The sequence below is a fragment of the Tasmannia lanceolata genome, unplaced genomic scaffold, assembly GCF_043159265.1.
Source record: "Tasmannia lanceolata isolate RefF3 unplaced genomic scaffold, GAP_Taslan_0.1 ptg000002l, whole genome shotgun sequence".
Lineage (NCBI taxonomy): Eukaryota > Viridiplantae > Streptophyta > Magnoliopsida > Canellales > Winteraceae > Tasmannia > Tasmannia lanceolata.
In genome coordinates, this window is record NW_027518679.1 from 27,417,911 (window position 1) to 27,432,505 (window position 14,595).

The 14,595-nt window shown below is 38.4% G+C and overlaps 2 protein-coding genes across 2 annotated transcripts; one reads left to right on the forward strand and one right to left on the reverse strand.

Annotated features, from left to right (window-relative positions):
- Positions 1–678: 678 nt before the first annotated feature.
- On the reverse strand, positions 679–6,068 carry LOC143850970 (small COPII coat GTPase SAR1A-like). Its single transcript, XM_077360309.1, has 3 exons — positions 5,436–6,068; positions 5,112–5,243; positions 679–1,180 (listed from the first exon to the last, which is right to left on the reverse strand). Exons 1-3 carry the CDS (start codon positions 5,562–5,564, stop codon positions 860–862), a joined length of 582 nt encoding a protein of 193 aa, XP_077216424.1. The 5' UTR covers positions 5,565–6,068; the 3' UTR covers positions 679–859.
- Positions 6,069–8,084: 2,016 nt separating this feature from the next.
- Positions 8,085–9,232, forward strand: LOC143883404 (large ribosomal subunit protein eL29z-like). The gene is made up of 3 exons (XM_077386759.1): positions 8,085–8,195; positions 8,334–8,441; positions 8,935–9,232. Exons 2-3 carry the CDS (start codon positions 8,340–8,342, stop codon positions 9,019–9,021), a joined length of 189 nt encoding a protein of 62 aa, XP_077242874.1. The 5' UTR covers positions 8,085–8,195; positions 8,334–8,339; the 3' UTR covers positions 9,022–9,232.
- The last annotated feature ends 5,363 nt before the right edge of the window (positions 9,233–14,595 follow it).

A 14,595-nucleotide genomic window follows, 5' to 3' on the forward strand; every position in this document is an offset into this window, starting at 1 on the left:
TTTGATACGAAATAATAGTGAGAGAATGAATTCATCTAAGAAATATTAATCCATCACTCATAAAATTAGATAAAAGAAATCACCGTTACCGATTAAATAGAAAGATTAAAAAACTGAAATATCAATCTGAGTAACTAAGAAATATTACACAGATTACACGAAAATAAACAAACTAAAAATTAAAGAGGGCCGTGTAATCCTTCCTGTAGTTGTGACTTGTGAGACATGACTTTTTTTTTTGTCTCCGTTAAAGAAAGAAAAAAACTACAAAAAAGAAGCATTTTCTTCAAACAAATGAACTCTGGCTGAAAAAAGTAGAAATGTCTGGATGGAAGTGCGCGGAGAGAAGCGTAAGATAAGCATAAACAAATTAGAAGCTTTACACTGGAATATAGACAGCATTACAGAATTACAAAGAAGAGACACGCAAAGTCTCCAATAATTAACACGTATCTGGGTGAAGAAACTACAACAATGGGTAAAGCCAGAATGGTGTGTGTGTGTGTGTGTGTGTGTGTGTGTGTGTGTGTGTGAGAGAGAGAGAGAGAGAGAGAGAGAGAGAGAGAGAGAGAGATAGTCTCAACCGAATTTAGGTATACTTCTGCTAACTCAATCTGGATGTTTCAAAATATAGAAGACCAAACAGTCCTACATAAAGCTAAGCAGCAAGAACAAATATGACAAAACAAGAAGAAGCTCCATATCTCAACCGAATTTAAGATTACGCATTCACTTCCTACACAGTATTGTTTGATTAAATACTGTTCGTCCCAACACAATATATTTGGACCATCAACAGCAAAGAAGAGCAAAATACGTTCCAATCAAAATTCCAAAGACAAATTACCAACGGTTTTGCTTACTTGATGTATTGAGAAAGCCACTTAAAACCGTCCCCGTAACCCATCTTGCGGACAATGCTGCACATAAACACCTCGAGGGGTCTAACATTGGAGTCTGTGAGAGTTACCTTGCCCTTCCCTGTGGTGAAGTTGGTCAGACCCAGGTAGTAGCGAAGCTCCTCTTCTGATGCAGCATAGGGGATGTCTATCTTGTTCCCTAGTATGAGGAACGGTACGTTCGCCAGTGAGTCATCCGATAGAAGGGCGTCCAGCTCCTTCTTTGATTCCGCAAACCTCTCCTTGTCAAAGGCATCCACTAGGTACACCACTGCATCTACCTGTAAATAAACATAATTCCAAGCACTTTAACAAAAGATGCAGTGCTGGTGCACATTGCAGTTAATATTAATTCCCCTTTGTCATAAGAAGTGAGGCTAAAAATCAAACAAGTAAACATGAGGTTCTTTATAAAGGCACCAATTCCATGCAACTGGAAGGTTATGAGAGAAGGGAGGACAGTCCAAGAAAAATACCAAGTGCAAACTCGACTACAGCCAAAAGGAAAAATAGAATCAGACATCCTTTTTCTCCGAAGATTTCATTGGAAATTTCCACAGGAAAATTCAGCCCCTGTTTGTTTTGGATTTTGTGAGCTGATTGTGAGTCTAAAACTGATTATTGGACTTAAATTTGCGTTTTATTTTGAGTCCAATTATCAGTTTTGAATTCACAATCGGTTCTCAAAGTCCAAAACAAACAGGGCCTAAGTTGGAGGCAAGCGAGGGAAGCAAATGAATTCAGAAATACATGAATCTAACCTGAAACCCTGACCATCATCATGGTTTTTATAATAATAAAAAAACAAAGCAAGCATCACATATATATATATAGTATCAGATGACACGCCTAAGTTGATCAAAACCACAAAAGTGAATAGCACAGCAGTGCTTTCCAAGGTAGCTACGGGTATTTGGCCCAGATTGATCCACTAGTAATAGTTAAACATGATGAATTGAACAGGCACAAGTTGGACCAAACCTATAGAAACTCAACCACCTTTTTAAGAAAGCTTATTAAGCAAGGACATTAGGACTCATCATCAGAGTCAAATGTCCAAATGTGTCTTTGCTTGTGTAGAAATATGGCCATTCGCAATCAAAGCAAGTTGAATCCAAGCAAAGTATTTCGTTTATATCTTATGTGGTCAAGTTCATTTCATTTGAAAACTTAATGATGCAAAGCTTATTGTGATTACAGTGGCAAAGTGGTTGCAGTTTGGTACTGATATTCTGAAATTGCAAAGCTTTGCAACTAGGATAATTAGATTAGTTAAACTTGTAATATGACATTATGACGGGATGTAAAAAGAACTATAGTATTTTTTAGCACGTCCACTCTACAAAGAGAAACAAGTTGAAGTACTAGAGATTGGATGATCTGGTGTTTGTATTCTACAACTTAACGTTTTGAGAAAGATATAGGGTTTTTAATTAATGCTCTCAATTCTTACGACTGACAGTTTAAAGTAAGCTTATTAGAATTGTTAATATTTTACAGTAGGGATTTATTGAAGAAGACAACCACCACTTGCAACCCCATTAGCCTAGACAATCTTGATCTTACAATAGACTGCCCTGGATTGGATTCCCTATACTGGAACTGTCAAAGTTGAGCTTCCAATATTGAGGCTCACGAGGACACCAGACATGGGAGATAGAATGTCTTTCCTCTCCACCCCAACAAGGCGGTGACGAATCTAAATGATGGAATTACGTACCCAAGCAATCATTAATGTTAGAATTTTTATGTAGAGGAAGATGGGACTTCTTACAATTCCCCTCAATACTCTAACCTCGACAATATAATAGCACATAGTAGGCATTAGAATTGACAGCTTCAAATTTTCTTCTCTTTTGATGAAATTAGGGATCTCTTTTGTATTGTTACTACAGGAGAAGATCGCCCAACGAATCAGCTGATGCATTGGCTAAACTGGGAGTGCACTTGGAATGCAGATTACAGTAAACGATTTATCTGTTGTATAAAGCTTCTTCATCGGGCGGTGGCACCTTTCCATGTTGTGTATCTCTATTTAATGGTGTGGTGTATAGGGGTACCATGAACTTGCTATTTTTTTGAGATGGTCTAGCGAGTACTGTGTTGGAGGGATGCCCTGTCCCCCTGCGATGTATTTGTTTCGGGCAATATTAATAAAGAGTGTGTCACTTAAAAAAAAAAATCAAATTCTTCAAACTCCTGCAGCCCGTAAAAGTTAGACATGGATACGCTTGTCAACTTCGGATACAAAGACAGGCTGCCAGACATTTGGGGCGTGTGGCTGGGGGTGGGGGATGAGGGATGAGATTTCAATGTTGTACTGACACTCCACCATGCCCACACAATATGGGATGACAATGAAAGTCGCATTGCTAAATAGTGTATTTCAAGTACATAAATAAATAAACATGAGTAAAACATAAAAGAAATAGAGGGAAAATATGTCTAGCCCCCAAAACCATGTAGGGAAGACAGCAAAGTCTTGCAATGTTTAATTTTGAGTCCAATAATCAGTTTTGGGCTAAAAATCAATTCCCAACATCCAAAATGAACATGGCCTGATGGATTTACAAAATTATCAAATCACTTGGTTTCATTATCAATATTTTTTTTGAGTGGTAAAACTTTCTTTAGGATTCATTTCATAGAAGAGTGGCAAAGTTTACGGCCGGCTGCCAACATGACGCCAACCCTCCTCCTTTATCCTGGCTTGGGACAGGCTGTGAGAAACACAGGCAAAAGAGGGATATCTTTCGCTATCTTCGTTCAATTCTACATAAGGAGAGATTGAAGATGATGTTAACCATAGAATAAGAGCAGGTTGGTTGAAGTAGAAGCTTGCCTCAGGAGTTCTGTGCAACCGTAAAACCCTTACCAAGTTGAAGGGAAAGTACAGCTGTGAGGTCAGTCATGCTGTACGGCTCAACATTCACGGCTCAGAATATTGGGCCACCAAGAAGCAGCATGTGCATAAGATGAGTGTAGCGGAGATGCGAATGCTTAGATGGATGTGCAGCCACACAAGGTTAGATAGAATTAAAAATGAAGGCATTCGTTAAAAGGTGGGTGTGGAACTAATTGAGGAGAAGATGAGAGAGCACCGCTTAAGATGGTTTGGACATATCCAACGTAGGCCTTTGGATGCTCCGGTGAGGTGGCGACTCGTGCCAAATTGATGGAGTAAAAAGAGGTGGGGACAGCCCGAAAACAACTTGGGTAGAAACAGTGAGGAAAGACTTGATAGCTAGGAACAAAACAGAGGACATGACCTTGGATAGGATAGAATGGAAGAAAATCATCCACGTAGAAGAACCCAACTAGAGCCAGGATTAGAGCCGGGTAGATTCCTTTCACCTTCTTCATGAAATTTTTTTAAAGGATTCATTTAGCCGACCCCAACTAGTTTGGGACAAAGGCTTTATTGAGTTGAGTTGAGTGGTAAAACTTTCTTCACTATGAAATTGCACTTTTGATTTTCGAGTTTACTTGAATCAATGAAAAGTTGTCAATTTTATTAAAAGCAGAATAAAGTGAATGATAGACTTAGCCAATATTTATGAAGGAAGAGCTTGAGATTAATTTTTAGTGCTTGGTTAAACAAAATTGATTTGGTTGGCTTACAAGTTGATCTATTAGGGGGCCAAGTCCTACAAATTCTTGACTAATTCCACCCATGCTTAGCAGGACAAATGGAACATTACAAAACCAACATTCTCCTTGAAGTATTAACTACATAAACCACATGAAGGACCATATACATAGAATGAATTACATTATTAGGTCCAAAATTAAGCTTAAAAATTCATCCTACATCAAATCTCTATACCTCAGAACTAAGAACCATGATGTGCGTACAAGTAAAAACATGCTCACCAGCTGACTAAAAGCTCATAAAATGATGCATTAAAATAAATAAATAAAACTGTAACGACATTAAATCCCACTAAAGTTGCAAATAAAACATATAATCAATTACCAAACAATGAATAGAGATCAAATCTTAAACCTAGATCAGACATCACACGAACTATGATAAATAAAATAAATTAAGGATTCCAAGATTAAAGGATTTCAAAACGAGACGGGTCAATATAATAATCATACAAGTTATTGCAGAGAATATATAATTAAATAACGAATAAAAAACCTTAAGCATAAAACAAAATCTATACTTTAAATAGTTTTTGAGGAAAAAAGATAAAAAAAACTAACCTTTGCATAGTAATCTTTCCAGACTCTACGAGCGATCTGATGCCCTCCCAAATCAAAAGCTTTAAACTTGATTTTCCCAATACTCAACTCCTCTGACGTCGGATACTGTGTCGGCTGAGATTGAACTAATCTCTAACATAAATCAAAGAAAGAAAACAATATAAAACCAAAACTAAACCAAATAAAAGAAATAGATATAAATAAAAAGGTAAGACAAGCATTGAAAAAATAAAACCTCAAGAAATCAAGCAAGAACGGAACGAAATATGAATCTGAGGATCACAAATAGTTGAGAAATCATCAAAAATAGTATCTGACACAAACCTCATCTTTCAGCATATGAAGCAACGTAGTCTTTCCGGCATTATCAAGCCCTAGAAACAAGATCTTGGCCTCTTTCTGCCATAAACCTAATGAAGCAAGAACTCCGTAGATCCAATCGAGAAGAAACATGATGTCCGAATCAAAGCCGCCTCCGATCCGAACAAATCACTCAAAATTCGGCCTAAAAAAGGCAGAACTCGACTCAAATCCACCTCAGATCTGAACAAATCAATCAAAATTCAGCCTAAACTAGGCGGAATTCGACTCAAATCCGAACAAATCACTCAAATTCGGCCTAAACTAGGCAGAATTCGACTCAAATCCGCCTCAGTTCCGAACAAATCACATAAATTCGGCCTACACTAGGCGGAATTTGACCTAAATCCGCCTCAGATCCGAACAGATCACTCAAATTCGGCCTAAATTAGCCGGAATTCGGTCGGAAAAGCAATAAATTCCGGCGATTGTAGGTCTCTATAGATAATATCTCTCGATCTCGCCTGAAAAAAGGCGAAAAGCTCCGGCGGAGAGGGAGAGATCAAAACCTAACCCTAGAGAGGAGGGAAAAGAGAGAGAAAGAAGGAGAGAAAACCCTTCTGAGTTCTGATACGACAAAAAAAGTTGGAAACGAAAATAGGTGTTTTTTGCAGCAATTTCAGGGCTATTTATCGTATGAGTTGGATACGGCTTTACCGGATAGTCTTGTACGGTATCGGTGGATATCCGGTAGTGTTTTCCTTGGCGGGAGAGGGTGACTGCTGAGTTACCGGGAAGTTCCGGTTTTGATTTTATTTTTTTTTGTTTTTTGTCCAATGTGGAAAGATTCGATGTCATTAAGTGGATTTCGTCCGTCTATCGAGAAATCTGCGGACTAGATCTGCTCCGTTTTTCTTTAACGTAATTAGGGTCACTTTCTAAAATAAGAATAAAAGATGATAAATTCGCACCCTCTGTAGGGTGATCCGCACCTCTTGAAAGGAGCGTATCAACGCTTTTTAACCGTACTGTGGTGCGAATTATTCTACTAGGGGTGCGAATTTATGGTGTACAACCTATTTATGTTGCGGCCCAATAAATGAATGGTTTGGATCAACCTATGAAGTGAGCCCGCTATACTTTTTTATAAAACAGGTTCACACGCGTGTGCACCATATAAAATCTCATTTTTGAAAAGAGAAAACTGTAGCTAACTTAGCTACTCTGTCTGCTTAAAATACAGTAGGAGGCCACATTGTTTGGGTGATGCAAACCATTCATTTGATTGGCCCTCACATAGATAGGGTGTGCCCAAAAAACCAGCTCCATAGGATAATCCCAATCCTACAATTTGTGGAGGCAATAATGGACGTGTATAAGCCTTCACAAATCTGTCCCTTTTTGCCTCCATAGTTTGCAGGGTTGGGATGATCCAATGGAGCTGATTTTTTGGGCTCTCTCCATCTATGTGAGAGTTTATCAAATGAATGGTTTGGATCACCCAAACAATGTGGGCCACTGTATTTTAAGCCGACGGAGTAGCTAAGTTAGCTACTCGATTGAATAGCTACACTTCCTCTTTTGAAAAAGTACTAAATAGGTAGGATGAAGAGAAATTATATGATGAAAGGCGTGCAAATAGGTACTCATCATCCCATCCTTTATTTGATCCATCTCACATTTTGAGAAGGAGGTGTTGGATCAAATATCAAGGCTGATACTTCTGTCATACCACCACCTTTACTTGTTTGTGTCCTTTCATCATATAATTTCTCCTAATTTGACATAGGGCTTGGTTGAGTTTTAGAGATTTTATATGGTTTGTAACTGTATAATCCAATATTTTTCAAAAGTAATGTACAGCCCAGTTCATAGGATGATCTAAATCATTCATTTGTTGGGCCACAATGTAAATAGGTTGTGCCCTAAAATTCATTTCCGTAGGTTGATCGTAATGGAAATGATATTTTGGGCAGGATCCCCAACAAATGAACAGTTTCATCATCATATGAAGTGGCACTGGAGTAATTTGAAAAACTCAACTAAGCTTTTGTCCCAAACTAGCTGGGGTCGGCAATCCATGCACATATTTTAAAAAAAATATAATGGAGCGTAACTCGGTCAAAGATCCAAACCATTCAATTGGATGGCCCTAATAATCCTAAGCTTTAGGATCATTTTATGGAGATGATTTCTAGGCCCGCCTTATTTTCCTATTCACGTTGTAGCGATCCAAATGAATTGGTTGATCTTCGAACAAAGGTGGGCCTAGCCCCCACTTCGATTTGATGAATACGTGCATGTGTGGGCAAACATTCTATAAATCTGGAGCCCATCGACATCTCTCTCTGGCCACAACGCAAATAGGTTGTGCCCCAAAAATCATTTCCATAGGACGATCCTAACCTCCGATCTACATACGGATTGCAAATTATGGACACTTCAATAGATCAGAGGGTTAGGATCATCATATTGGAATGATTGTTTGGTCACAACATTTCTAGTTGTGGCGATGAAATGGACGGTTTGGATCATCTTATAGAATCGACCGTACAGTACTTAAAAATACTAGACCATCCCGACTTACACCATAGAAAACTCTGATCTTCAAAGAAAGGTGGTCCTGGGCCCACTTCAATTTTTGAAGAATATGTACATGTACGCGCGGACATTACGCCACAAAATATATAACACTCCAGTGTAAAGCCCATTCACATCTCTCTCTCTCTCTCTCCGTCAAAACCCTAACCCTGACCGAGCTCCCTTCTCCTCCTCTGCTCTCAGGTATTATCATCCATTTTTCCTATATCACCATTCACTTATTTCATTTTCACCATCTTTAAGAAAACCCAGAAATCTATTCTTTCATTTAAAATAAAAATCATACGTTTCCTATTTTCATTTTCATTTTTTTTTTCTCAGAGAGAAATGGCAAAGTCGAAGAACCACACAGCACATAACCAGTCTTACAAGAACCACAGGAACGGAATCAAGAAACCCAGGAATCAAAAATACACCTCCACCAAAGGGGTATTTTATTTTTTATTTTTTTTCTTTATTTTTTTGCTTATTTTTTGTATTTTCTCTAATCTGGGTTTTGCTTATCCTGGTTGGTTTGTGGGTCTTTAGGCCCTGTTTGGATGGCAAGAATTTGTGGAAAAGTTTGGAAAGGAAAAATATTTCTAAATTTTATTAAGATGGAGTTATAGCTTAATAATATCCGTATGTAGATCAATTTGAGCCTTTCACCTTCTTTATGAAAATTTTCTAAAGGATTCATTAGCCGACCCCAGCTAGTTTGGGACAAAAGCTTAGTTGATTTGAGTTGAGTTGAGTTGAGTATATCATTTTCTCGTATACCATAAGAAATGTTTTTCTTGCAAACCAAACAGGGTCTAAGTTTCCATGAAACTTTTGTTGTCTTTTCTTCTATTTCTTGTGATATGGGCCATGATTTTCTTTTGGGTGGTGGGTTTTGTTTTTCATGGATTTTAGGATCTGATTCAATTTTATTATTTTTTAGATGGATCCTAAGTTTCTGAGGAATCAGAGGTATGCGAAGAAGCATAACAATAAGAGCGGAGGGTCAGGGACTGAAGAGGAACAGTGAAGGATGTAATGTGGAATTAGAAGGTTTATTGTTTGTCTTTCCTTAAATTAAGGTTTTATTTCTGTAAGATCATGGTTTTCTGTTAGACCAATCCCCCGCTTATGGCTGTAATGCATTTTCTTGCTTTTCTATTTGATAATTAATGCTCAAGGAGCTGATTTTGTTGAATTATTTTTTAAGGGTCATTGCGATTTGGAGGTGTTAGATTTTATATTCACTTGCATATCTTTCTTGCTTTTATTTTCTTATTTACCTAGAAAATATGGATTCAATATCTGCAAAATACAATATATGGTGAAACTGAAGCAACTTGTTTCCTTTTAAGATCATGAAGTGGAATGGGTGTGCAGATTACATTGTAGAATAGCGAATTTGAGATATTTGTTAGTTAAAATGCATGGGTATTTCAGAGTATAATAATAAACAATAGATTTTTTTGAATGGTGATATAAACAATAGATATAGAGCGATAATCCCCATGTAATCAAATCATAAACAATAGAGAGAATCCAAAGTTAAAAAGAAATGAACATGAATCTAGATCCGTTGAGGCAGATGGGTTCTCTAGTGATGCCTCGGGGATACAATAACTCTGCTCTAGGGATGTGCACTCAAACAGCCCAGTAGCCCTGCGAACACGCATTATGTTGCCTTGATCAAAGGGAATGAGAGGGAACAATTTGGAAAGAAGGGAAAAACAGACTTAAAGAATATGAACATAGGTAATTTATATTTATATGAATTGAAGAACAACAATGAAGAGACACTTCTCTTCAACATTAAAAACATACGTGACTTTTCGTAAAAAAAAATTTAATTTTTTTTAATGATGATAAAAAAAATTGAATTTTTAAATGACTATTATTCTTAAAGAAAAAAGTCAACAATATTTGCTTTTAGTATTGATTGTTATCTGGTGGAAGTGTGATTACTATTTTTTCTCGATGAAATTTGATTCTGAGTACTAAGCTTAGGCGTCTGGCTCTATCACTTGGCTGTATGGCTTACTCGTTGACGGATCACAAACTGCTGCTTTAGGGATAAGCCGTGCTAGCCAGCCTTTTAGTCCCCCTAAAGCGAGACTCACAACTATGACTCCTAGCATTACGGCCAAGCCCACTGTCCGAGTATTTGGCATAGCTTGTTCAATTTCAGTGATGATTCAAGGAAAGGAGACACCGCATGTCAATGATGTGCGTAACTCCGAATACGCGCATTGGAAGAACCTTCCTTCTTCTATTGATTCGGCTCATGTCCTTATGGTCTAATCTCAATTATGGAGAAGTACTCAATAGTTAATCGAAGAGTATGCAGCATACTGACTAATGAAAATGTGCGCCTTGAGCCCGAATACTAAGGGCACTTGGATGATCATTCTGGAATGACTCGAGAGTCGAGAACTGAAGATGGCTTACCCTTTGGTTAGAATCAAGGGGCTCGCTGATCGCACGGACAAGGAACCTTTCAATTGGTGGCGAGCCTTCTAATGATCCTCCAAAAAGGGTGTGGTGGGAAGTTCAATTGAGAAAGTTTTTCAGACGAAACAAGATCTGAAAAGGGGGTCGGTGTTTAACTCAACAGTCATTACAATTGGGTGGTTAGCCCCTGCAGTACGGCTCCCTTCCCCTGCCTATGATTGGTGTATATCCACCTCATTCCTATGATTGGTAAGGGCAACGGTCTCTCTTTGGTTTTGTTCAAGTCGGTGGTTTTAAAGTCAAGCAATGGTACCTTTTTTTGTGGCTTTAAGTACGAGAAAGTAGTTCGTCCTTGACTTTATTGATAAAGCTTCGTTAATTTTGTTCTAGAAGAGCTCAAGGCTTACTTTGGTAAAGGATTTCACACTCTTCTTGTGTGGCTTGAATGCGAGATCCACAGCTCTTATGACATCATCAGAGAACAATGTCGGGGACAGGGGAGAACCCTCCATTGGTTACACTCCATATTTAGATATGGGTGGGTACTTCCACTATATGGGTAGAAGGTGACGACCCTAATGAATCGACTATAAAGGTGGTGGCTGATAAATTAGCTACATCAGCACCCAAATTCCTTCATCGTTATTGCCCTGGCTTCGATGATCAACCCCTTTTCATTTAGCTTGACTGATAAACTTTACTTGACCGATAAATGATCTAAAACCGAGCCCCTCGCTTTGGTCCCACACGCGCCCATTAGCCAAAGGGCAAAATAGTAGAATCAGCAAGCAAGCCTTTCCTTTTAGGGTAGTTATTGCTCAATCTTCTCAAGCATCGCTCTTATGTATTTGCGCGCTTCATAGACTTTTCACTTTATTATTATAATATATTTGCAAAACCCCCATCAACTTTCAAAAAAAATATATAATATCAAATCTACATAAACGCAGAAGACCAATCATACCAGTGGGAGTCTACTCCCTGTAGAGGAACTCTGACTCTACCTTTATTGGCTCGTTACGTATACTGAACTCGCTCCTCCCTCTACTTCTACTCACCTAAAAAAATAGAGTTAAGCCCCTTGGGGCTCGGCTCCCGAACCGTCCGTCAGCTAAGTAGAAGGCAGGCCTTCTACCTCCACGCGGCATTGTTCCGCCCCTCTACTTATACCTTTCGCCCATTGCAGAAAATTCCCCACTGCTGCCTCCCGTAGGAGTCTCGCCATGTTTTTACTATTGATTGTTATCTGGTGGAAGTGTGATTACTATTGTTTCTATATGAAATTTGATTCTGAGTGCTAAGCTTACTGTAGTTTCTTCTGCAAATATTCTCTTTATATATGCTTATTATTCTTCCAAAGGAATCCATTACAGAAAACACCCAAACAATCATTTCTCTTTTTACTATTGAACATTGTGTGTAGTAAACATCAAGTTGTTTGGCGGATTTATACTTTGAAACCTAATGTCTGTTAACTTAGTTTATAGCTTGTTGCCATTCAAAAAAAAAAAAAACCCTTAGTTTATAGCTTTGTTAGGGATTTTGTCGGAAGTGCGGTGTATGACTGATCCTTCTGTTCACGGGGTCACCACCACCATTGTATTGAGTTTGATTTCATGGAGGCAGCTTGTTAGTCTCTCTTATATGCTCTAAAGTTCTTCTAAAGCCAGCCTCAGTTGGACACACTTAGACTTAATGAAGCTAAAATTTCATCATGTTGACCCTTGGTGTTGGGAATTGCCTTGTTTTCCCTTCGGTCTATCTTAATATAACTAGGTTGCCTAGTTGTGGTGGGAAGCCAAAATAGGCTCTTCTGGGGTTTTTAAAAACCTATGTGATAAAAGGGGAGGCTAAAGCGGGGAGAGAGAGAGAGAGAGAGAGAGAGAGAGAGAGAGTTTTCTTCTTGGTTTTCTCCGAATGTGTGAAATAGAGGTGATGTTTTATTTTTCTGGGGCTGCTCTTATGTACATTCTTCCTTGAGAGGACAAGGGAATGGGTTACAGTTCATGGGTATTGGTTAATCCGTTGAAATCCTTGGAATTTTTTTTTCTCACGGTGAAGATTATGTTCTCTCCCTTTGTTGTAGGCAGGTTAGCTGAACCGTATAAAACTCAGTATGTGCATCTTGTGGCTTGTTCCTTCATTACTTTGCTTGCGCTAATCGTTTTTCAATTTCTCAACACATGTTTTCCAATTTCTCACACTTACGATTGAAAATCGCCTGATAGATAGGTTTTGCATCAGTTGTACAGACCGGGTTTCCCACATTTACATTTCTAATTGTTCCTCCACCATGTAGTTTCATCCTCTATACTGAGAGAATTTATATGGTAGCCGACCATCAGGGCAGGGAGGCAGAACCCTGCCCCTTGATTTTTATCCTGGTCAAAACTACCTTTTTTAACTTCCCACTTAGATAAGAAATCAAGCGGCATGCTTTTGCCACCCTGCCCTTGTAATTTTGACGGTCGGGCATCGTATAAAAACTCCTTTACTGATATTATGATCTAAACATTATCTTCTTGACATTCAGTTTCAGCTATCCTACGAATGTTGTTAGTTACAGAGCCCGAATTTTTTCTATTTTTTTTCTTGACTGGACATTGTTGAAGAACTACTGATTTTAACATTTTGTTTCTATCTTATATTACCCAAAGTCATCCGAATTTGGATTACCCTGAAATGACTCTGAATTTTTATTAAGGCACTGTTGGGATTACAGGAATCTTTTGGAAAAGTTTGGACAGGAAAAAAAATTCTAAAATTTCCTACTGTTTTAAACATGAAAAAAGATAGCTTGAACCAATCCTATTGAAGTTTTATATAAAGGGATCTTCAATTTAAGATGACATCCCTCCAATAACCATAAATATATCATTTCCTCCTAAATTTTTTAAATTTTGAATATAGAATGGGCAATGATATATTCGCATCCCCTGTAGGATAATTCACACCCATTTAATGTGAATTGATGTCAAAAAGCGTTAGTCCGCCACATGCCCTCCTTTTTTTACGTTTTTTTATGCCAATTCATGGTAAACGGGTGCGAATTATCCTATAGGGAGCGCGAATTTATCATCTCCCATTGGGAGATGATATTTTCCCCCTCTACAGTACGCATTCGCCCCCTTATAATGTGAACAGTGGGCAACATTAACGCTTTTGACGTCAAATCACTTTAAAATGGGACGAATGCGTACTGCAGAGGGGTGAAAATATCATCTCCCTAAAAAAATATTCCATGGCTAATTGTGAGAGTTGGTTCTGACAAGAAGAAACTTGACAGGATGTGGGAGTGCTAATTAAAGGGAATTGATATATCTGCCCATTTTGATTACTTGGGACACCCAGGCCAGTGTATGTGGCAATTAGTCCTATTGAATCCTTCTGACGTGAAGTACATCAGCCCCTCTCCAAGCATTGATATATTGCTGCTGGATGTCTCAAGTAAACAAAAGGGGCAGATATATCACTTCCCTAAGAAGATAAGGAGAAGAAGAAGTCAACGGGAGATCAAAAGAAGATCAGTCAACGGGTAGGTTAGTTGTGCATGTAGGGAAGGTTGTTTGGTTGCTTGAAGATTTATCCCAAATCTCCCAGATATCTTCTCAACTCTATCTCCCCGAGATTTTCTTCTGAAATTTCTTCGTTTTGGTAAAATTTGGAAAGAAGATATAGAGGGGGCCACGTCACCCGACCGGCTCCCGACAACCCCGGTAGTCAAAGTCCCCAAAATTGCTAAAATGACAACCAAACAACCTTCGGCAAATTAGGAGAAGATCATTCCCCTATATTTTTCTCAAAAATAAGCAACCAAGCATGAAGCATAGCATAAGGAAAACAAAAAATCAATTGGGAAGTGATATATCTGCCCCTTTTTTACTTGGAACAGCCAGCTCCAGCATATCTATGAGAGGGGCTGATGTACTTCACATGGGAAGGATTCAACAGGGCAGTCCCATGTAAAGAAACGGGGTGACATTATCGTTTCCCTTTAAGTAGGTAATTTTTATTCACAAATTTAGGGATTTGTTAAAGCTTTCTCCCTTCCCCATAATACAAGTTTCTCCCTCCCACTCTCCATCACTCTCGCACAATTAGTCCCGCCAATAATCCATGGAATAGTTTTTAATGGTTGCTTATATGGTGTGTTTGG

What these genes read in the sequence shown, in the direction of transcription:
- LOC143850970 (XM_077360309.1), bottom strand. Translation starts at nt 5,564, where the DNA reads ATGTTTCTTCTCGATTGGATCTACGGAGTTCTTGCTTCATTAGGTTTA. An exon ending in TTCATATGCTGAAAGATGAG is followed by an intron (nt 5,244 to 5,435) that starts GTTTGTGTCAGA and finishes GATTTATGTTAG; the next exon opens with AGATTAGTTCAATCTCAGCC. An exon ending in GGAAAGATTACTATGCAAAG is followed by an intron (nt 1,181 to 5,111) that starts GTTAGTTTTTTT and finishes GTTTATTTACAG; the next exon opens with GTAGATGCAGTGGTGTACCT.
- LOC143883404 (XM_077386759.1), top strand. Translation starts at nt 8,340, where the DNA reads ATGGCAAAGTCGAAGAACCACACAGCACATAACCAGTCTTACAAGAAC. An exon ending in AATACACCTCCACCAAAGGG is followed by an intron (nt 8,442 to 8,934) that starts GTATTTTATTTT and finishes ATTATTTTTTAG; the next exon opens with ATGGATCCTAAGTTTCTGAG.